Source organism: Ammospiza nelsoni, chromosome 5 (assembly GCF_027579445.1).
Source record: "Ammospiza nelsoni isolate bAmmNel1 chromosome 5, bAmmNel1.pri, whole genome shotgun sequence".
Lineage (NCBI taxonomy): Eukaryota > Metazoa > Chordata > Aves > Passeriformes > Passerellidae > Ammospiza > Ammospiza nelsoni.
In genome coordinates, this window is record NC_080637.1 from 24,245,292 (window position 1) to 24,269,538 (window position 24,247).

The 24,247-nt window shown below is 39.3% G+C and overlaps 1 protein-coding gene across 1 annotated transcript in view; it reads left to right on the forward strand.

Moving 5' to 3' along the window:
• The first annotated feature begins 907 nt into the window (after positions 1 to 907).
• CTTNBP2 (cortactin binding protein 2) overlaps positions 908 to 24,247 on the forward strand; it is a 77,911-nt gene continuing 54,571 nt past the window's right edge. The window contains exons 1-2 of the mRNA XM_059472794.1: positions 908 to 1,087; positions 12,705 to 12,812. Of these exons, the coding sequence (XP_059328777.1) occupies positions 1,019 to 1,087; positions 12,705 to 12,812 (177 nt within the window). The 5' untranslated portion in view covers positions 908 to 1,018. The remainder of the gene's footprint in view (positions 1,088 to 12,704; positions 12,813 to 24,247) is intronic.

Consider the following 24,247-nt stretch of genomic DNA (forward strand, 5'->3'; position numbering starts at 1 on the left):
GGAGCCTGCTGTTGGTGGAAGTTCTATGTGGCTGCAGAGTAAACAGTGTTGCAAATTCAGCTTATATTAGATAAGTTGGTTCTACAGGGCAGTACATTTAGATTTGTTTTGGTGTAGGTCCCCATTGCCGGGGAAAAGCAGTACAGCAAGACCGTGAGGAACATCCCCTGGAGAGGGGCAGTGCAGGATGTTCCTGGGCAGGGAACATTCAGCTCAGTTGCCAAAACCTTCCTTTGGAAGGAATCCTGAACAGGATTTGGCTTCAGTACCCACCTGGAATGGCAAAGCCCAGCCCCAGGTCAGGATGGGCTCCAGCACCGCATCTGAGGTGCCAAAACACTGGGCCTGGCTGAGTGTCCACCCTCACACAAGGTCTGAAAACACGCCTTGAAAATAAGGCAGTCAAGCAATGGCTGGCAGCAGAGTGTTCCCCCAAACCTCTCCACAGGGGAGGGGGAGGGAGAGGTGACTCCTCCAGTCAGCACCCCCAGCAAGGAAGAGACACCGTTGCCCTTCCCTCAAAGACTTCAGTTGGTTTAGAGGTTTCACGGATCAGGTAAGCCAACCCACTGCAACTCCCTATTTTTTCGTCCCATCCACCAACCTTTCCTTTTCTTCTTCTGCTGCTAAACCACGGGGGTGGATAGGGAGGAGAGCAATGCGTGCGTGGGGCCCGGGTAGCGGTAGCGGGGACACTCCCCTCCGCCACCATTGCGCGCCGGCCGCCCGCAGCGAGGTCCCGCTCCCCCTCCGCCTGTCTCCGGGCCGCCGTATGGAGCACGGGGAGCGGGTGGGTGGGGAAGCCCGAGCGCCCGGCGGCGGCACTCGCTCGCCTCTGCCGGCGCAGGGGGCGGCTCGGCTCGGCTCGGCAGCCCCGCCTGCGCGGCGCCGCAGGGGTTAAGCGCCCTCGCTGCCGGCGGGATCGCAGCCGGCGGGGAGCGGGTTAAGCGCCTGGCGGCGGCTGCTCCGCCACTCGGCTCCGCACCGCGCTCCGCGCCGGAGCCGATACAGCGGGAAGATGGCGACGGAGGGAGCGAGCGGCGAGCCCGGCTCTGGCGGGCGGGAGGACTCGGCGGCCACGGCAGCGGTAATCGGCCTGGCGGGAGAGGGGGTGCGATCCAGCCGCGGCGAGGAGGGTTTCCCCATGGCGCTGGGACGAAGCCGTGCCCGGAGACCTGCCTCCGCCGCTCCGTCCCTCCGCCCTCCTTGTCCCCCGGGGCGGGACGGGGTTCGCTGTGGGACCCGCCGCCGCCGAGCCCCGTCCCGCCCCGGGCAAGAACAGAGAGAGGCGCGGGGTCTGCCTCCCTGCGGCTCTCCCTCTTCCCTCAGCGGGGGCGGTGGGTTCTCGCCCCCATTGTTCCTCCCGCTGCTCCGGCGCAGGGAACGGCGTGCGGCGCCCGTGAGGGGCATGGAGGGGGCTCCGCTTCCCGTCTCGCCTCTCCCGCACCCACCGCCCTTCCCGCTGCTTCGCACGGCGAGGGGGCTGCGCCCCGGCTCTCCGGGAGGGCTGAGGTGCTGACAGCGGCTGGGGCGGCGGGACCTGTCAGACCAAGGCGCGGGGAAATGTTGCTCTTTAACCCTTTGCCGGGCCCGCAAGGCGCTTGGCTTTCGCCTGCCGCTCGTGAGGCGTTTTCGGCGCAGAGGCACCGTCCTATTCCCCCGCCCCAAGTCCCTGTCCCGAGCCCCGGGTGTGTGGAGACTTCTCGGCTCCCAGGGCCCGCGCCCCAGGGGCAGGATCTGGCTCCCCGCTTCAGATATCCTCAGAAGCGGAGCAGAACGCCCTCCCTGCTGGCGTGTCCTCTCTGCGGGTGGGTGAGGCAGCTGGGAGGGATGCGGTGCGGTGCCAGCCGATGGTTACAGCGGTGTCCCCTGGGCCGGCCCTGGGCTCCTCTCTCCTGCTCCACACGCCCCCAGGCAAGGCTCGTCTGCTCGGGCGGTCTGCGCCTCTGCTGGGCCATGGCTCCTCCTCGCCCGTGCTGTGGCAGATCTCTGGCAGCCCGGCGGCTCTCCCTCTCCCGCTGCATCCCAGACCTGCCGTGGTCCGGCCTGTCTGGGCACTTCCCGGGTGAAGCAGCCCTCGGTACTCGCCTGGCCGACAGCCGCAGGTCCCAGGTCCGGCTGGGGCTGCTCGGTCTCGTAGCCACATGCGGAGTTGAGGGCGGTAAGACCGCGGTGGTGCCCGTTCTGATCGGGATCGTTCCTGACGGCGATGACTCCCGAAGCTAGGGGCACTAATTTCTCTGAAATTTAGGTTATTGCCAGCATTTTATTGTTATTATCTTGTTTACTTCCAAACAGGCACTAGTTCTTATCTGAAACCTTGTTCCAACTGTGTTCATAATTGTCCTTGGTGTCTTAAAATCTACAGTGTTGTGGAAATTCAGTTTTCCTTTAAAAAAGCAAATCTAACACAGTGCATATTTATAACATCATTGTCTATTAAAACAATGACATAATGATAAAATGGATATTAAGGTAAGAATTACTAAAAACAAGCTTAAATACTTTAAAGCCCAGGTTTTCATCAAAATTATACTAAATTCTTTACTATATTCATATTAATACTGCCTTAATTTTCAGTTTTAAAATATCAAACAAGTAGCCTGTAATCAAATAGCACTTCAGTATTGCACTGTTAGGCAACGGAGTATAAGCCACTCATGCAATTTGGTGTTCTCATTGTGAAAGGTAGGAGGGCTATTTCTCCCCTGTGCACTCATTTTAAAATATGTTTTTAAAAGTGAAGAGATGATAGGATGTAAACTGTGTGTTTCTCCCTAACAAAAATAATAGCTATACTTGAGCAATAACAAAATATTTTTAAATACTGCTTTCCTTTTTAACTTATCTTCGGTTACTAATTTTTTGCTTTATGGTTTTTTCCTTACCAGTGTAAACATTTTATTGTTGATTAATTTTCTCTTGGAAAATAAAAAGAAAACCTTCGTGCAATTATTTTTTTTAAAAACAATACATTTATAATGCCTAAATATTTATTTTGTAGGGTTAGTATGAATAGCCTTTATTTTCTGTCTTTAAACTAGAGATACAGAATTATGAATTGGATCATCTGGCTTACTTTTTGGATGACCATAATGATTCAGATGACTGTTTTATAAGTCTCACTAAACTTCAACTTATAACAAAATATTGTTTTAAGTACAGTTTTAGGTTAGGGCTTTTTTGGGGTTTTAGTTTTGTTCTGTTTTATATTTTTTTCCTTCTAGTTCTCAGAATTCTGATTGTACAAATGGTGCAGTAAAAAGCTGTGAGCTTTCCTGAGCTTTTTCTGAAGAAGCAGTATTTGTATTAGTAATGTGTAAGTTTTATGCTGTAAGCAGAAGGACAGCACAATAGGCTTTCTTGATACTAAATTCTATTCTTGTGTCTTGATACATTATCAATAGCATCACTGGAAAATAAAGAGTTTTTCTGCTCTTTTCAGAAGCACTGTAGAAAAGAAAGGGAACTGCTTTACATTCACCAGGGAATTTGACTGGAAAAGCCTAGACTGTTCTATAGTGTGTTACATTTAGGAGCAAAGCTGATAATCTTGTTATTCTGAGTTTCCTAGGATAAAGCACAGCATTTGGTGAGCCCATCCCTTCATTCCCACAAAATACTGGTATTTTTATGGTGGTAAGGATGACAGGCAGAAATGGCAGGGGAGTGGTTCTGGTCCTTTTTCATACCTGCTCAGCATGATTGCACTGAAGTCACTGAAATTGTGTTGATGCAGCTTGGACTAGAATTGAGAGAAAACATATGTGTGTGTTTTAAAACATCTTTGAATGACTTCCATCTGCCTAATGTCTACCAATAATGATTATATAATAGCAAGAAATAATCCAATTTGACAGTCTTTTTGTTGAAACATTGAACATCAGCCTGCTGTGCAGAGAGGGTTGGCTTGTCACACACTTTAGCTTCAGTGTAGATTTAACAAAGCCTATGAAAAGCCTGTTATATCAAACATGAAGTCTGTTGAAATTATTCAGTAAAATTATGGGGTTTGATTTTGCTTGACCAGTGATCAAAAGCATAAATGTTATTTTCCCCTCAAAGACAGTACCTTCAGCTGTCTGTAAAGCTGTGCACGTAGTGGATATTGATAGAGTGCAATCTTGACTCCACTAGAGTGAGTAAGGATGTTGCTACAAAATTGCACTGAGAATGTGTGCATACCCCACAGGATCACTCTGGGTTGCTGTGGGTCATGTAACAGTACAAAAAAGTTGCACTACATTAAAAACCATCAATACTAAAAAAAAATGTAAACAGAGAAATTCCATGATACTTTGTGGTGACATTGTGGGGTATTTTATGCCTACCTTGGTGTATTCACTATTTATTGATCTGTAAGAATATTAGTAGTAGAACTGCCATTCTGGTCAATGTAATGAAATGCTAAATTATGGCTTGATGATATCAATTATATAGGCTGATTTAGGTCAGTTGGAAAGATTCTTATCTGAAAACTACTGCAAGTAGTAGAAAATGAGACCATAGCCTTGAAAAGCAAAGACTATATCTCTTACAAGAGATGGCATCCTAGAAAATGGTCACTTACAAAAGGACCATTAGCAACCCTGTTATCATCTCAATACAAGTTTTCAGTGTTGCATTATCATTCAGAGGAGGTATTTTCTCCTAGTCAGATGTGTGATGCCATTGTGTTTCAGCATGTAGGTGACATGCAGAGACAGCACAGTTCTGTCTGTTCTAGTGCTCCTGCTTCTCTGTGGTGAGACATTGGTCTCCATCCATCTTGCAGTGACACTTCCATCCTCCTTTCTTTCTCTCCTCCCCCTTCTCCAAACTACAGCACTGCCTTTTCTATGCCTTCTACTCCACAACCTGCAGCACATCTTCTCTTTCTGTGTTGTGAAGATCTTTGGGGATGAGAAAAGAAAGCCACTGAATGCAGTCCACTTTGTAAATGTTCCTTTCTCTTCTGAGTGTGGACTGTCACACTGTCTGTCATTAGAGGTGAAGTGCAGAGGTGAAAATTCTGAGCCAGATATGTGAAAGGGACATGGGAGGTGTAAAGTTGATGGATGCAGTAAGTTCTGTTATTTTCCCTACTGCTTTGACTTCATTTGTGTGGGCATTGTTTTGGCCTCAGAGGGGATATAACGAGATGGAATAGAGTTGGAAACTGGGACAGGAAGAAAAGATCTCAGGAAAACAGCAGTTTGCAGTCTGGTTGTGCACCTACTCCTACCCAGGAAAAGGAACAATTGATTTAAAACAGCTGTATAATCCTTGAACATATAAGCCAGAAGCTGTCAAGGAGGCTTAGGGGAGATGTACTGGTATGTACAAGTGATACATGAGTTAAAGCTTTCTTGGGCCTTGTTTTGGTTCTCCCATAGCACAAAGTAAGGTGTAAAATTCTGGCCAACAGAGATAGCTTCAACAGTGTGTACCCATCTGTATTTAACCTGTAATTACTAATTGTGACTTGTTTGGAAGCAACTTGCTGAACATAAATTGCACATTAAACCTGAGAATTTAAACATGATTATAGAAGATTTGTGGACCTCAATCTTTATAGAAGCCTAAGTTGCACTGAACCTAGCTTACACTGAACTAAAAAATGGCAAAGTATCATTGTGGCTTTTAATAGATTGCAGAAAAGTTTTAACAGCTGTGACAATATCTGGGTATGTATAAAGGTCAGTGTCTTAGTAATTTTGTATGGGTTGGGGGCTGGTTGGTTGGGGTTTTTTTGTTGTTGTTTCCAAAACAGATTTCCCAGCTCTGAGGTATATTTGTGGTTAATGTTGAAACTGTTAAAAGTTTTGCTGTTGGTTGAAGCCAGGAAAGCCCACAATAGCTAACCAAAACCTCCCCCACACCGTTTAAAGAAAACCTTCTGATAAACCCAGAAAGCTGGGGAGGTGTGCTTGAGGAGGGCAGAATAAGTGGGTAACTTCTTGTGGTGAACAATCCAATAAAAATCATTGAGCTAATGGATGTTATAATTAAATGCATATACAGTACCCTCATGATCCCTTAGGTATGACTATGAAATTTTATGAGTCTTGAATGTTAACAGCAGATGATATTCTCTTCAGCAAAAAATTCCATATTAGTTGGGGAGCAAATTCAATGACATTGCTTTTCCTTGGAGGATATTTCTCTGCTTTCATACCTGTTTCTGTTACTAAGAAAATTTCATAAAGGTTATATCTTCTGAAGTTCACCTTGGATGTGGTGGGGAATGGGCATGTATTTTTGCATCAGATAACTTCTAGTGAAGAAGAGGATCACAGATTCTTACCCTAGTTTCAGACTAAAGAACAGGCTTTCCACAGGCAAAGCAATAAACTGTGGTTTTCCCTGAAGTATTCATGAGTACTGTGTGGATATAATAACCACTTCTTTTAGCAGTCTCTCTGTTTGCAGTTTTCTTTATTAGAAAAGGGCTATGATTCATTTGACCACATACCGACTTCCTTTTATAGCTGGTGAAGTAAGTGGCTAGAAGGAATAACCTGTTTTAGAAACAGGTTTGTGAACTTCACTGGTTTTGAGTGAATGACTTAGGCAGCTGGCTCTTGAAGTTATGGGTAGAGGTGTGAATGGGTTCAAAACATTTAAATTTAGGTGTCTATGTTTATGCACAATATTTAATATCCTATTACAGTCAGTGGAGCCATGAGCAAATAGTTCTGCTGGTGGTTAGCTGAAGAGCTTTTTTGTTTGTTTGACTGGACTGGTTCTACTCCATTGAAAATAAAAGGACCTCAAGTACCTGGCTAGCACGGCTGGTACCGTTAGGTACCTCCTTTACATACATACATACAGGACACACACCTTTAGGTTTTCACCTTTAGTGGCCCCTAGGGGTACTCTGGGGCATCCCAGCTGGACTTCTGCTGCTAGTCCAGTTGGCATGGATGACTCTCCTAAATTCTGGATCAAATCTGCCTGTCCCAGAAAAGCTGTCTCTGAGTCCTGGGACATTTCAAATCATAATAAGTAGTTCTCTATGGGAAACTAAAGAGAATTAGTGAAAATAGATATTATTATTTATACTTGATCAGATGAGTTGTACCTGGGAAACATACTTGGTGTTTTAAAACATACAAGCCACGGTTGTGTTTCTCTGGTGCAGTTGTTTCATGGGTCTGGCAGATGTGGGGCCATCACTATACTAGAAGTTTATTTTGTGTAGCCTAATAAGTAATAGCAGATCTTTTTAATTTTTAGAACCTTATCTGGGAAGTCTGCTATGTGAATCCTCAAGAGGATTCTGCTGTGTATTGATGAGAACTCAAGTTAAAATATGTAATAAATGTAGATATGTACCTTTCCCTTCCCTTCTGAGAATACTTCTTTTTTTACTTTTGACAGTTTTTCCCTATGTGTCTTCTTGCACACTGTTTTTATTCTTCTCCCTGCCCCACTCCCACCCTTCCAGCCCTCAATTATGTTCCACAGGTTTCTTGCCCAAGTCCTGGATTATTACTCCATCTTTAAACAGCTTTCTGAGCAAGAAGGAGCTTGTTTCCTATGGTCATTTGTGATTAATTCCCAGCTAATTTGTTTTTTTGCCTTTGTTATGTTTAGGGGAAGTACAAAGTTGTGGCTTTTATACTTTACCTATCTCTTTGAGCTTCTGCTGAAGGCAGCAGAGTTTTGAACAGTTGCTGCAATAGCAGAATGAGCAGCACCTTTAGTTCCTGAGGTTGCCAGTGCTATCCACCAGGCTATGTCTGCAAAACCAAACTATTAGCACTGCCAATCTCATCTTTTTCTGGGGTATTTTTTGTTTTGGTTTTTGGTGTTTGTGTGGTTTTGGTTTCTTTTTCAGAGTGGGGTGATGCATTTAACTGTAAAGACTTTTACCACTTCTACTCTAAATTGCTTTGCATGTGAAAAAGACTCCTGTGCCTCATGGTGACCTTCCAATTTCATCTTCTTTCTATTTTTTCCAAAGGCAATGGAGGCTGGAAAATGCCTTTCCAATTTGATCACTGCTCTTCTGAGTAGTCCTTCTCTTGTTCAGAATTGATGGATTTTTCTTCCTTTTGGCTTGGCAGAGCTTATTTTAGTCTTTAGCAATGCTGGTACCATTTTGCCTGTATGGTTTTTGTGACACACATGCAGGTAGTTGGATGAGTTTACCTAATTAGCAGTTTGCTGTGTTGTTGGTGCAGGCAACATACACCCCTGACAAAATTGATCTGGAAGAATAACATGGAGTTTTGGAGACAGAAAGAACTGAAGTAGTGTTTTTCAGGTACTTTATTCTTATAGATCAAATAAACCAAACATTTTGAAATATGAAAGAGGTAGAGGAAGAAGTTCTCTTGTGTTTTGGTTGTATATATGAAATATCTTTTAGGGCAATGTATTCCCATATCTCTGTATAAAACCAATACAATGGCTGGCTTGGTTACATAGTTGTTAAGTTGATGGTTAAATTTTTACAACCTGGCACTCTACCACAAGTACTCTAGCAAAACCCCAGGTGACACATAAGTCATGAGGTACTAATGCATTCTTTATTTTCTGGAGTTCTAAGACTTAGTGCTTCACTGGAAGATGTTAGGAAGAATACTTCTCTAGATCTGACCAGCCATTTTTTCTGTGACTTGGCCGAACAGTGCTGCATCTGAATAAGAACTTGGGGCAGGCCTGCCATGACTGACATCTTGATGCACAGAAGATGGCACAGAGTGTTTAAGAGGGAGGATAGTTTTATTTCATCATATGCTTTATCTGTTCAGGTCTTTAAGACGTTTTTACAACTGTCCTTGGGAATATTTCAGATGTTTAAACTGTGCATTTTGGTCCAGTTGGGTTATGTTGCAGCTCTGTGAGTGCTGATTCAGGGATTTGTATGGGGAGAAGACATGGTAGCATCTTCAGTGACTGCCATACACCTTCTTATCCTGTGTGAATGGATTTGATGTTGCTTGTCCATAGTGAACAAGTTGAAGATGACATTAAAGTACGGGAAAAAAGTAGTCATTCCAATTTCAGAATTTGTCAAATAAAGTTGTGAGGAAAAAAAGCCTCAGTGAGCATAAAATTATTAATAAACAAGACCAGAAAAATGATGTTATTCTCTTTCATCCTAAAAAGAATTTTTCTGTTTGTGTGGCTTTTCTGGTTGATTGTGGACAGTTTCCTACGTTAAAATGAGAAGGCATCAGACAGAAGTAACTGACAAAAAAGGTGGTGATTCTACACAAAATGTGTAGTTGTGCTATGGAATGCTGTGGATGCTAAAATTACATAAAGATTCAAAGAGCAAGGGGGCAGGTTCACAACAGATATGTCAGCTGACGGCTGCTATATACAAAATGACAAAATTTCTGGCTCAGAAGGTGAACAAGCTGAAAATTGCTGGAGGTTGAGAGACTATTTCTGGGAAGTATCATTAAGGGCTTGTTTTGTTCTAGTCCTGATCTCAAGGCATCCCTTGTTGGCTGCTTTTGGAGACAAGATGCTTGGGTAAGTGGGTTTTTAGCCTCATATGCTAGAGTCATTTAGATATGAAGTGGTTTGGCTAGTTCTTATTTCATGTCTTTAAAATTAAAAATATAAAAATCATTTTACTATCTTGTTGGAATGTCTTTCTGTTAAAGTTTCTTTGTGTTTATTTATATCTAACCATAAATTACTAAAGAGCACACTTAACTGCTAGTTTTTGCTGTCTTTTTATGTTCTAGTTCAAGGTGTACACTTGAAAAAAATTTTTGTAATTGCTTAATCAGACGCTTAGTTAAAAATCTCATCACTGCACCACAGTATGTTGAAGAATGTCTATGTTTTTTTTTTAAGAATATTTTCATTTATATCTCAGGAAAGACTGCAGATATTAGATGTTTCACCTGTGAGGGACAGTCTTTTGACAAAGATCTGCCTTTATACATGTGCTGTACTTTTTTGGGTGCCCCTCTATTACTTGCTTTCTATGTAAAAAAAATAGCCCTGTATTAGTTTTCCATCTAAAAAATTGAGACTTTCTTATAAAAGAAGTTGTATGAAGAAACCAATTTCTATCCCTGAAGTATTAGGTTTTGTGAAGTGGTTTGCAGAAGAAGGATGGTAGATAAGTGGTCCTTGTATCTGACCGAATTAAATTTAGTAATTAGAAGTGCCAAGTGTGAAAACTGCTGCAGCCTGGAAGGTAAAATCTACTCTACTGACACTAGATTACATGAGGAGCTGTAAAAGTTTAGTGACTTCTCATTTTATATGTGTCCTTAGATCAGCATTATATGAGCATTATATGGAATTGTGAGGAGCACTGTGAGAGGCTGCTGCAGCAGCATGTATTGGAAAAAAGCCTTCAGAGAAACCAGTTGTTTCTCATGATTCATTGGTATGGAGAGTAAGAGCTATTTTTTGGATTGCTGGAATAGTTTACCCAGGCAGCAAAAATAGAAGATAACTGTTGTTCAGCCTAAAGTTCTGGTTGGAATGGATGGCCCCATCTTCAAAACAGTTATGCTTAATAGAAATAGGGTGATTGGAGCATTTCTTATGAGGACAAACGAGGGAACCTCATCCTCAACCTCATCTGAAGGGAGGGTGCCAAGGGGATGGAGCCCAGGCTGTGCTGAGTGGTACCAAGCGGTCATAGGAGAGGCAATGGGCAGAACCTGGTGCACAGGAAGTTCCACCTGAGTATGAGGAGGAACTTATTACTGTGCAGGTGACTGAGCACTGGAGCAGGTTGCCCAGAGAGGCTGTGGAGATATTCAGGATGTGTCTGGACATAACCCTGTGCTCTGGGATGCCCCACTTGTGCAGGGAGCTTGATCCGTGTTACTGACCAGAATGAGGAAACTCAAGCCAACATATAGTGCATGTAAATAGCTGAAGCTCTGGCACAGAGTTCTAGCCATTTCTGCACCTCTGCATCTTTTAACTGCAAAGTAAAAGTGTAACACTAATACTAGCACAGATCCAACTTTTGGGTATTTTAGATCTATGGCCTTCTAGCCTGAGGGAAGAACAACTGTTCTCCCATCCTCTAGCCTTGAAAAAGTAGAAATGGTACTTGCCTTAATCCTTATTGGATTTTTCTCTACTGAAGTTAAGTTCTGAGTAGCTGAATGTTAAGATTGTATGTGCTTTGGAGAAAACACAGTATATCCACATACATTGCTCACCTAATTTGGTGATTACTTCACAGTAACAGCAACAGATTACTTCACACTGAAGATAGCTGAGTGTTTGCTTTGCAAGGCATTCTAGTAAACACATCTAGATCATAGCTAGGAGTCTAGTGTTTACCTTACAGGAAATAATGGCATATTGAAAATCAATCTGGGCAGCTGAATCTAGCACATGGAATAATTTTTTTTTCTCTCTCTGAAATTAATCCCCTTCCAAATTCACTAAGTGCCTACTTGTGTTAGCATTGTGGATGGTGAAAAACAGAATTACATTAATTTTATCTACCTTTGTGATTTTGTGAATATTATAACATTTTCCTCATCACACCTCCAAATTCAAGACTTCCAGCTTTGTAGCGTTTTCCCATATAGTACTTACTCCTTTTCTCTTCATTCTTTTGGTTAGCCAATTCTGTACTTTTTAGATAAAGACTTTATGCAGTCCTTGAGATGTGGGATTACCAGGGGTTTATATAGCAGTAAAAGGAGGCTGTTCACCTGTAAGTGAAGAATTATGTGCCAGCTTCCACATGAAATAGCTGTATCTGCCACTTCTCTGTCCTTTTTCCAGGCAATTTATGAAGAACTTGAATAATAAGGCTGGTCCCAGAGGTGCCCCCTGCTTTCCTATTTCCATCTTGGAGCGTGGTTGTTACCCATGATGTTTGTTTCCTATCCATTAAGTGTCTTTTATTCTTACATATTTGGATAGGAGTTTCTGTATAATATTGGATGTAGAACCTTGTCCAAAGCTTCTGGAAAATTCAAATTCATCAGTGTCCAGTGGATCCACTTTACCATGTGCCTGTTGATGTTGTTACAGAACTGCTACAGTTTGTGAAGTGAATTTGTTTTTACAGAGGCCGTGCTGGTATTCCCAGTGTACACTGAATATGTGCTCAGTGATTTTATTCATCAGTATAAACCCATTCTCCTGTCTTGCCCAGGGTGGCAGTCAGACCTACACCATTGTTATTAACTGTGGAATGAAAAGACACTGCTGCTAAGAATGTTAGTGCCTCCTAAACCTGAACTGTTCCCTCCAGCCAAACAAATGAGACTGCAAATAAAGCATGCACATAAGACTACATGTCTTTTCACAAATTGTTCTTCAGAAGTTCACATTCGGCCCAGTGTGTGGTGCTAACTTGGTAGCTGTTTGCACAGGTGCCTTAGGTGTGCTGTGGTTAAGATCCTTTCCCCCTCTCTTGCCTTCCTCTCTGTAGTGCTGTTTCACATCTGTTCAATTGTTTCAGCCTCTGTGAAACTGCACAAGGGAACAAAGTCACAAAGTTACCTGCTTTACCATTTCACCTTCATCATTCACAAGACATTGCAGGACTGATCCCTTGCAACAGTTTGAAACAATATAATATGGGAGAGCTTTCATTTCTGTACTTAAAATAATCAGACTATCTGCTATTAATTTTGACTTTATATAGTACAAATAAAGACACCAGCTTTTGACAACTGTAGATAAATGCTGACACATCTGTGTTTTACAGTAAATTACAGTAACTATTGTAGTCAGTGTGGTCATCAGTGTTTTATTTCTTACAGACAAGAGAGTTTGATGTGGATAACCTGAGCAAGCCAGAACTGAGAATGCTGTTGAGTGTAATGGAAGGAGAGCTAGAAGCACGAGACCTTGTGATCGAAGCCTTGCGGGTAAGTTACTCCGTTGTTGTGGTTTGCTTTTAGGCTGTTTTTGAAATTCTTTTGCCTCTTCCTTTGTACTGTACATAGAATATTGTTAGTGGAGGAGTAAATTGTGATTTTTAAAGTTTTGGTTTCCTGAATGTCAATAATCACAAAATATGTTCTTGTTTAGTTGTAGCCATTTGATATTTCTGTGTAAGTTTGGTCCAAAACACCAACACAATTTCAAACAAATAAGTGAAAAACCTGTGATACTGCTTGCTCTTTAAATTACTTTATATTCTAAAGTCTGTTATTTGTGAAAGGAAGGAATCACTTCAAAGAAAAATTCGGTCCATTTGTAATTTGTTCTGATGGGCTATATTCATTCATACATTCTATTCAGTGCTCTCATTTTCAGTGAGATGGAAGTAGGGACAAATATTTTTGTAGCTTTTTTTGTTTGCTTGCCTTCTTTAATATAAGGTGAAATACAAGATACATGCTCTTAACAGCACATACAAGTATTTGGTTAGATTTTTATTGTTAGGCACATGTGAAGGTTAGTTTTCTGCTTCAGAAGATTGCAGTCTGAAAGGCAACTTAGTTGGAACTAAGTTTGGAAATGTACAAACAAAACTAGTTAAAATACAATTTTTTTAAAATGACCGTATTGATTTTAATGTTGATCTGGAACAAAATAAAATTTAACAGAGCTGCCAAACAGACTGCAGGTTTGGGTGAAAAACATTATTCTATGGTTTAAAAATATTTATAGCTTCATTCTTGAATAAGGAGAAATTGTACTCTTCAAGGTATTGAAAGTATTGCAAAGTTAAACCTTAATGTAATAAAATACATCTAGTGCTAGTCGTATGTATAATGATTATCAAGTAGACTGGGAACATTTCCCATTTGAAATATCACAGTAACATATTTAAATGCATTTTTATTCAGTTTTAAGTTGTTTTGTGATGGCTTCAGATCACCTGTTGCAAATGGAGCTTTAAGGTAGCTGACATTGATATACATGAATTAATAACTGAAGGCATTATAGGTATAAATCTCTCTTCTAAAATGTAATTATCATTTTGTAATGACAATAAGACACTAGGAGCAATATTTTTCTGGAGTATTACTGCACTTCAAAGTTATTTTTATGTTTGGCCTTCAGTTATATGCTTATGTTGAAATGTGCTGCTTTTTCATCTTGCTGTTTCACAATTTCACGGTTCATTTTCTGGACAAGGAATTTTATTTTCCCTGTCTGCCAGGTAAAGTTTTGTAAAGTGAAAATAATGTGCACAGCACATCCAGAAATTCTTTTTTTTTCTCTTCTAACTTTGAAGGAATGCAAATAGAATATTCAGTCAATTTTTTCTAGTAAATATTCAGGAAAAACCTACTATGCTACATATAAAAAAGTATATATTGAAATGGATCAAAATGGAGAAAAAAAGGGGAAAATGCAGTAAACATTTAATGATAGTAAACATTAAGTATTCAGAACAGTGCAGACCCAGGAGGAAAAAAGTCTATATCAAATTCAGATGCACCTGCTGAAATGGCTAGTATGTATATAGTGAGTTTTGATGATGAACACAGATAAATATGAAAAATAGTTCAATTTCACATAAGGTATTTAAATGTTGAAATTTGGGGGGGGGTGGGATATTTTTGTTTGGTAGTTTTTTGGGTTTTTTTCTCCTGTATCTGAATCTCTAGTTTCTCTAAACAAACTCTGTGTATAACTCAAATCTCCCTGGCAGCTTGCCTGGTTAGCAGCACCAGTACTGGGAAGCTTGGAAGCTGTACCTGCTGAAGAACTGTAGGCTGATATGTTGTAGCATGATACTTCTGGATCTTCTTGGGAAGCCACAAGTCAGCAGCATTAGTAGCTGGATTCTCTGAGCAGCACACAAAAACAACTAGCTAGCCAAATAGAAAAGTGTGTAACAAGAAAATTCCATTGGAATTGTGTCAGATTTAATACTTTGATTTGCTGCAACAAACAGGTGTACATAGTTTGCTATCCTTAAAGCAAGAAGGAAATAACATTTCAAAAAGAGATGATGGTCTGTTTCAAAATCAGTAAAGGTTTGTGAGTGTATTTTTGTGTGATGGAGAAGTTGGCCTGTTGGGGGGTTTCTGTTATCCTAGTAGTAGCTCAGGGCTGTTTCAAAGCCCAATTTCTATGATAGATCAGAGCCTGATAATTTCCAACAGTATAGTAGAGAATGTGTTCTTCCTTTCCTCTTAAGTGAAAGGCCAGCAGTTTGAGATTATGTGAAGAAATCTTGTTAAATTAAACATCCTGGGGGCTGGGATGGGGAGGGAAGATAAGTTTAGTTAGTAGAGTGTTGATTTTTATTAAGGTAATGGAATTTGTACCACATGATAAATTAGAAAGAATCAAACCCAGTGTCACGTATAACAGTTAAAGCTTTTTATTGTGCCTTTTATTCATCATGTGCTGTAGAGTTTCCATTGGATTTTATATAAATTTTAGATGCCTTGATGATCACTTTTGAAACAAAACTAAAACTTCAAGAAGAAATTTGTAGCAAATATGCAGATGTCATCTGTTTATAACTGATTCCTGTGTGAAATAGTTACAGTAATTATTAATCAGGGCAGTTTAAGTTGCTGGACAAGTTCAGCCCTTTGAAAACCAACAGACTTGGAAAAGTAATGCTTAGAGTCAAATTTCCATGTTTATTCTCCAAGTCATAACTTAATTTACTGTGGAGAAGAGCATCAGGATTCATCTCAAAGGATCTTTGTGTAAATCTTTCTCACTAGAGCTCTGATTTTGTATAACCACTACACCAAGTGATGAACATGATTTCTCTGTTTTTGAATCTCTATTTTCTGTATTTTAGTAGCTTCATGATCATGGTTATGCTACAATTAAAATTAGATTACCATTTAAATCATTAAAATTATTCAATTAATGAGAAATAACTTGCTGATTAATTGCTATTGAGTGTCCATATAGTTAAAGATGTAGGAAGACTTAACTATAGCTGCTGCCTGCATCTGTCTCAATTATCCAAATAAACTGTCTGCCTGCAATAAGGGGATAATTTATTCCTAATGTGCAGGTAATGTGGCCATATAACCAAAGTACTGGTCTGACCTCCCACAGCTGTGATCTCAGATACAATGTTCATATGTTGGGTTTTTTCCCCCAGACAAACAGTGGTTGCTGTGGCTGTTTATTTTCTAGAGGATCTTTTTTATGTGCATTGACCCTCATATGAGGAATTGATGTGGTAGTAATAGCTATCAAGAATAGGATTGTAAATACTAAATACTGCATTTTGTAGTAAATGTCTCATAAAGTTAAATCATTCAGAGGTTATTTTTCATCTAAAATTTTAAAGCCACATTCAGTTGGGATTTCTGTTTATGGTACAAATACATTTATGTGCTTATGTAGATTTCATTAGGTGGTAAATGGTAAATTGAAAATGTATGCTTGCTTCTGTGGTATATGTTATTTAATATAAACAAAAAAGACGAATTTTTACAATAATAGATTTTTTTAATATACCACAGTGCATGGATTTAGAACTTTATTTGGTTGTTGAGAAAAATCACTAGTGAATTAAAAAAATATCTAAAATAACTGCCAATACCAACAGTGGATATATTTTTTGGTTAATTAAAATTGACTGCAGTATCAGTGAGCTTTTTTCTGAGCTTAAGTGAGCTCCAAATCAACAGATTCTGTATATGTGCTTGGCTGAGTCAGGAAGACAATATGTGAATGGGGATGTGAACTTGGTTATAGGTGTTTCTTCAGTGTTGGAAAACCCTACTATATTTAATTTTTACTGTAACTTCCTAAGATATGAAAGCTTATTTTCTGTATATGTGTTGGTACCAACATCTGTTTAATCTTTCACCCAGTTTTTTAAAATCTGACAAAATGCTAAACATTTCAAAAATAGGTAGTGTCATAAAACCAGGCAGCTGAATAAGAAAATTTGTACTGTTTTTAGGGCCTTAGTTAAAGGGAAGGCAGAGATTTGTGTTGTCCTTTATTGAGCGCTGTATAGGAATTGTAGAGTACTGAGCTAGGGAAAGTCAGACTTTGCTAATTGGACTGCTCAGAGAATTTGAGTCAGACTACCTAAATTTATAAAAAGATAATAAGAAAAAAATCACTGGTGTAGAAGCTAGTTCTGGGTGAATTTCATCTCACTGAATCTAAGCATTTTGTCAGGCATGCATTTTAATCAGTGGAGCTACAAATAAATCATAGTTTCTGCATTATGTCCAAGTAGAAATCCATGTAAGACAATTTGTGACTTGCCTTAGCAAAAATATATGAGTTCTTGAAGAATTCTTTAATGGAGGTACAAATATTAATGTAATGAAGTAGATAGGTCAAAAGGAAGCAAATAATGCATCCTGTAACAATACCTCATACTCACATTCAAGTTTAGTCACCAATTCTATTAGCTTTATTTAAAAATCTTACAGTCTAAAAAAGCAAGTTTTAAAAGGATAAACAGCTTTTAAGAGAGTATAGTGATTACTGTGTAGATTTGCACAATGTTTCTTTGACATAGCTGATGCATAGTATATTGACTGCCAGTTTTCAGCTTCCAGCTCAAGTCTTTCCAAAGGGAGGATCACAGAAGGCTCACTTGTTTTAGAATCATGAGATTTTTTCAGAAATTATGGGTAGCTTATAAGTATTGGAGTTTATAATGATAAAGGCATTTTTTACATATCTGTTAAAAGTGTGTGTGAATGAACTGCTTGAGTGGACCTGCCTTAGCATTCTGATTAAGAACATGCTTTTGAAGAAACTGTCCCCATTGTCTGCACCTAACTTTGCTTTGATTTGCCTCACAGACTACTCTTGGACTGTGTCAGCTGAACTGACAGCAGCTAGTCCTAAGTAAGACTTCTTTGTTCTTCCAAAAAGCAGGGCCTTGGAACATAGGGTCTTTTTCCTAATGGAGTCTTTTTCTTCCCAAAGAGTGGACTGCATTTTTTGCTTAAGCTAGTTTGCTTTCAAGTCCTGGGCTGTGCATTGTGGAAGGCTTTTATTGGTAAACGTGTCTTTAAATTTTGATCCACAATGATTGAACACTCTACAGTATAGTTTTATTTTAATCTCATTGAAAACATGAACTGTTGTGATGATAATTAGTAAAAGTAGATGTATTTCTATATCACTTTTGCAGTTCAGTAAGCATATGTATAGATCAAACAGTATTTCAGACACCCTGAGTTTATCACAGTTTATCACAAGAGTATACTGTATAGTTACCATAGATTTTTGAAGGGTCATTGGGAATGATACTGGGATTCCTTTGCAAAACGTGTGGCCTTTCAGGCTCAGCCTATGCATTTCCAGTAATGCATAGGCTGTTCTTGGGGAAAAAAAAAATTGCACGGAGAGCTGTAGGTACTTGCAAGCTGTACTTGCCTACTTTGAAATTTCTGCTTACCAGTGAGTCCTGTCTAGGTAAAGAGCTTCTTTCAGTTGGTCAAGACAAGACTTTTGCCTACTGTAGGCTGAGATTTTGGGTTAAAAAAATTGGATTTATCAGTTAGAGTTTCCATATCCTTGTAATGTTATTTGTTGTCTTTTGCATCTTGTCATGGGGTGATACTTGGTTTTGTCTGTGCACTGAAAGTTAAACCTTAAAATAGAGCTGTTGCCAACACAATAACTGTCAGCTGTGTATGAATAAAGTTTTTTTTTATCCTCAACTACTGCACAAAGTCAGCAAGATTTGTACTATAAGACTTAGGACTTCAGAATTAATTTTGGGGTTAGAGGGGAAGAAGTATGGGAGATATCAGGAAAAGTGGAATGAATCCTTGTTATTTAGTTGCTCTCAAATTGACTGATAGGGAGAAAAATTACACATATATTAAGTGTAATCTGTCAAAGGGAGCTACAGATACTATAAATGTAGACCCTTACCTGCAGTAATTGTTCTAAGTTGGGAATCTAAAATGTGAATTCGAATTTCTCCTATGCATGTGAATCCTGTGAATCCAGAATAGAGTAACAGTGCACAGAAAGTGGCTTTGAAGGTTTCTGACAGCCAGTAAGGCAGCCTGTTTTGTAGCCAGGTGTCTTGGGAAAATGGTAACTGTAGAAGGAGGAGCAGTAGATGTTAAACTGTGTGTAACAGAAGGTTAGTGTGTTGTAGACAGTGTGATGGCAGTTTTTGGTCTTGGTGGCAGAAATGAACCATGAAATAGAAGTCAAATAAGGCCTTATTTGCATTGTCATTTTTGCATATTGTAATTTCTTTGCATAAAATTAATTTGTAATAAATTTTTGGGAGCTAATAATCTGCAGGTTGTCCTTGCTCATCTCTACATATTATGTCTTTGCTTAGCGGCTAACTACTTCTGATTTATTCGATTTAATGATGGTTGTGTATGCATTTTCTCTTCTCTTAAATATAATTTATCTTTACCTGTCCAATGTGTCTGGTTATGCTTAGAATTTTTACTTTCCTAACAAGAGTTTAGTGTACTTTTCTGGATGGATCAGACAAAATCTAGTATTTCACTATTGCAAGCTATTTAAAATTGATTTCAAGGAAATTATGAAATAGAGATAAGCCTCAGATAAGTTATTGGATGAAATTATTTGTTGTAGTATATAGTATATAGTTTGTTTAGTTTGAAACTGTTTCTATGTCTGTTCATTTCAAATTTTAGAGTAATGAAGCATGCTTTTTGAACCTAATTGAAAAGGCATTGTTTATTACAGCCTTACTGTTCAGATTTTGATTTGCCCCTATTTGATCATGGTTTATATATTCTGTTACTTTATATTGTGTTATATTTACTTACATTCATTTTTTTCTAGTAGTAATTGTGTAAGTGTACACTTTGTTATGAATGGAATCAAGTCTCACTTTTTCCAATAGATGTTGGGCTTGTGGCAGCAGCAATCCCTGGACTAAGTAACTTTGATGATCTGAGTGGTCCTGCTATTTTGACACATATAAAGGCCACTTCTAGAATTTATTGCCAAAATAAATTTTCAGTCATGTTAAATCACTTCTTGTGGTAGTTATTTGCTGTTCACCAAAGGGGGACATTAAGCTTTTCCTAAACCATCTGCATCTGTGCTGCTTCACTACTCAGGTGAATTCACAGAATCATAGAATTTCTAGGTTGGAGGAGACCTTTAAGATCATTGAGTCCAACCCAAGTTCTACTACCTCAACTAGGTCATGGCACCAAGTGCCACATCCAGTCTTCCCTTAAACACATCGAGGGATGGTGACTTCACCATCCTGTATTCCAGGCTCTCCTAAAGCTGGAGAACACAATTATGAATCTATGAGGCTTATTTTCTAGTGTGAAATTCTATGGCCTTGCATTGCAAACAGCCTTTTCACTCTTCATTCCAGCAGTGATTGTTAAATTGATCATAATCTTCTTTTCTTTTTCACATAAGATCTGAATATCTTTATTGCTGGCAGGCATGATCCTACCAATTTACCTGAAAGTATTCTGCTGTTTTTTTATTTGGATAAATATTTTTTTATTTTAAATTTTTTATTTTTTATTTGGATAAATTCTGTTTGCTTTTCCTACTTTATTTCTCCCACCCTTGTTTGATCTTTCTGCATAATCCAACATAAATTAGTGGGTAGAGATAGATGCACACGTTATTTGTAATAGTAACAATAATAATAAAATATCACAACATGATGTTAATCTCCATTTCTTTGATCTTCGTGAATTATGCAGATGTGACTTTTTAAAAATGTTTTATCTGTTTGCCATCATTACCCACATTACTGACAATGAAAAATGTAACTGGGTCATCTGTTATCTATGTTACATTACCCAAAATTTTCCATTTCCTAGTTCAGGGAACACATTTTCCCTATGCCACTAAATGGTACAGGTAGTTTCACTGATAGCAATGCTCAAGTACAACTGAGTACATAACTTTTTTTCCTTGGTTTTTGTGTTAGTGTTGCTGAAGAAGAAATTTAAAAGGTGTAAGGTTTGTTCTTGGTTCTTCCAAAAAAAAGGTAATAATCTGTCAAAAATAATTGTGAATGAGACAAGAGATTTGATTGCAGCCCTTTTCAACACCTTTGCAAATACACAGTTTCGATTACTTTTGTTGTTTTTGGGTGTGTATGTTCCCAGGCATTTCTCCCTTCCACACCATTTTGATGCTGTTCAAATGGTGGACAGATCCTTCCATCTGCTGCTCTCGCAGAGAGGGGCATAGGTCTTAGAAGCTCTGTCACTGTAGTAAAAATACTTACCACTAGGTCTCTTACTACAGACAGAGTTTCATTTTTATTAATAAATGAAAAATTTGAGAAAATAAAGCAACAGTGATTATGGTGAACTAGCACTGAGGTAGCAAAGTAAAATTTCAGCTACATATTTTGGAGATATAAGCTGTTACGTGACAATTTTAAAATTGCTAACTGTAATGCTATTAAAGGAGTTCTAGCTGAAAAATTGCTTTGAAGTTTTGAAAAACAGCATAAAACCCAAGACATAAAATCCAGTGTTGCTTATTTTAAAATGTGCCTTTCTATCAATCAAAAAAAATTAGTAAAATGTGTTTGCTCATTCATCTTCTTCACTATGGGTAGTATCAATAATTAAATTCTTCTTGGAGGTAATACATATTGCTCTCACAATTTACCTTCCAGTGAATATTAAAAATAAGTTGAAAACACTGAGTTCTCATAATCTGCCTCAAATAAATCTATTGAGTAAATAGAAGAGATACTTCAATACTTCAGTTGAAAGGATATGAACAATGATCATCTAGTCCAGCTGCCTGACCCACTTCAGTACTGACAAAAAGATAAAGCGTGTTTTCAAGAGCGTTGTCCAAGCGCCTCTCGAACACTGACAGGCTTGGGGCATTGATCACCTCTTTAGGAAGCCTGTTCCAGTGTTTAACCACCACCTTACTAAAGAAGTGCTTCCTGATGTCCAGTCTGAACCTCTCCTGGTGCAATTTTTGAACCATTCCTCTAAATGGATCTCAGGGAGAGAGAGTAGCCCCTCCCTCTCCCCTTTGAATCCTAGGCAATCTGTACAGAGGAATGAGGTCACCCCTCAGTGTCCTTTTCTCCAGATCTGATAAGCTCAGAGTCGTTGCCCCCACCCCCCTCCCAGGACATTCCTTTCAGCCCTTTCACCAGCTTTGTTGCCCTCCTCTGAGTGCATTCACTCACCTCCACATCCTCCTTAAACTGCAGAGCCCAGCACTGCACACTGCACTCCCATTGAGGCTGCTCCAAAGCTGAATAGAGTTGGATAATCGCCCCTTTTGCCCAGCTGGTGCTGATGCTGTGTTTGATCAGCCCAGGATGGGCTTTGCCCTCTTGGCTGCCTGGGCACACAGAACTGACTCTCATTGATCCCCCCCTCAGATCCCTCTCTGCAGGGCTGCTCCTGTCCTCAAGTCAACAGCATTTCCCAGTTTGGTGTCATCAGCAGCTTTGCTCATGGTGCATTTGACTCCTGCGTCCAGACCATTGCTGAATGAATGTGTGGAACAGAACTGTCCCTAGGATTGAGCTCTGAGGAGTACTGCTGATGGCAGTCCCCAGCCAGGTGTACACTGACTGGTGTACATCTACATCACTACAAGCCTTCAGCCAGTTCTTCACCCAACTCTGAACCTTCTCATTCCACAGAGTTCTAGAGAACTTGTCCAGAAGGGTGCTGTGAGGGACAGTATCAAAAGCTTTACTAAAATGCAGGGAAACTACATCCACTTCCATCCCTTCATCCGTGAGGTGGTTGCCTCTGCACAGAAGGATATCGAACTACCTAAACAGCCCTTTCCCTCTGTGAATTCATGATGACTCTGCCTGATGATGGCATTGTAAATACATAACTTGCATAATTTTTAATTAAAATATGTAAAACTTGGTAATAGTTTAATTGCCATGAAGTAATGCGGGATGCTATCTTAACTGAGATTATGATAGCTTGAAAATATGAACATCTCAATACTCAAACAGAAACACAGATTGATTTAGTAAAAGTTTTAGTGTTATGTCTTTGGTATCTTTTGTTACTGAGCTGAAGAAGCTTTGTTTTTAACTGCTAAGCATGAAGGTTAAAGTGCTCTATTTTGGTTAGAGATGAAGTCAGATTTCCTTCAACACTTCAGAAGAATTTCTGACAGATTTCCATGCAAAGAATTATGAATTGATTTGCATGAATTTCGACTATAAATTTGAACATGCAAAAAAAAGTCTAGATGACAAATGGTTATTTAAAGTAACCAGAGAGCTCAAGTCTCTTCTATCAGCTGACACTCATTATCAGTATGAAAATCTGTATTATTTTCAGAAATAAATGTCTGGGCGGTTAGATAATCAGAGCATCAAACAGTGATGCTTCCTGACAAAATATTGGCCTATAATTTTTAAATGTTTAAGTACCAGACAACAAAGCTGTCATAAAATAGATCTAGTGTAATCTTTATATGGAATATCTAGATGGCTTTTCTCAGTCAGAACCACATGTTGTTTCATGACTTGGACTTTTTCTTTTTCCTCATTTAGAAACTTAGTGCAAGGCTTGAATTTCACCTTTTACATTGTGTGAAGAATATTTTATATTCACTGCACTGCTTTTTTTCTTGTTGGGATTGATCTGTTAGTAACTGATCTTTGCCTTTTAGTATGGAATTTTCCTTTTAAAATCTGCAACCTCCCTTAGAGGTTTTAGTATTCTAAGGGAGAAAATTAATAATGAAGAATTGGAAGCATATATCTGTCTGTCCTGTCTGTCTGTACTTTTCCTTTCATAGAGGTTTTTGTCCAGTAACAGGGAGAAAAAGAAGGAGGTTGTGCTTATCAATATTGTGGTAATAACAATCTGGTGTCACTGGATGATACTCTCCTTTTATGGAGTTAGACCCCTAAGAAAATTCAGACTTGATCATTACCTTGGTTGTAAAATTCTATGTCAGTACTTGTCAGGATTGTTTAAATGTTACTTAAATGTTTGTCCTTCTGTACACAGAGATCTGAATTAATTGTTTGGCACTTTGTGCTTTTATCAAGAATGCTTTTTAAAGCTGAGAGAAGAGAATTATACAGCTTTTTGTAAAGCACTGTTATATTTGGATACTTGCATGAAACAGAAAATCTCCTAAGGATACTGTGAATAGCCTTCTAAAACAACACACACTCTTTTATTCAGAGCTTTTTACCTTGAAAAATGTTTTTTAAAAGCTTGGATTTAAAGCTGTATGATTCTGAGAGACGGGGATACTTTGCAAATTTTAATTTTTTTTTTAATTTTTTGTGTTGTTTTAAATGAGAGAATAATGCAGCTTTTGGATATTATTTTCATGCTTGGGACAGCTTTTATAGGAAAACTTAACATCTCATCCAGTTTACTGTAGTGTAAGAAATTTCGTTTATGTATTTGCATGCCTTATGACTGTTACGAGATAGTTCCTC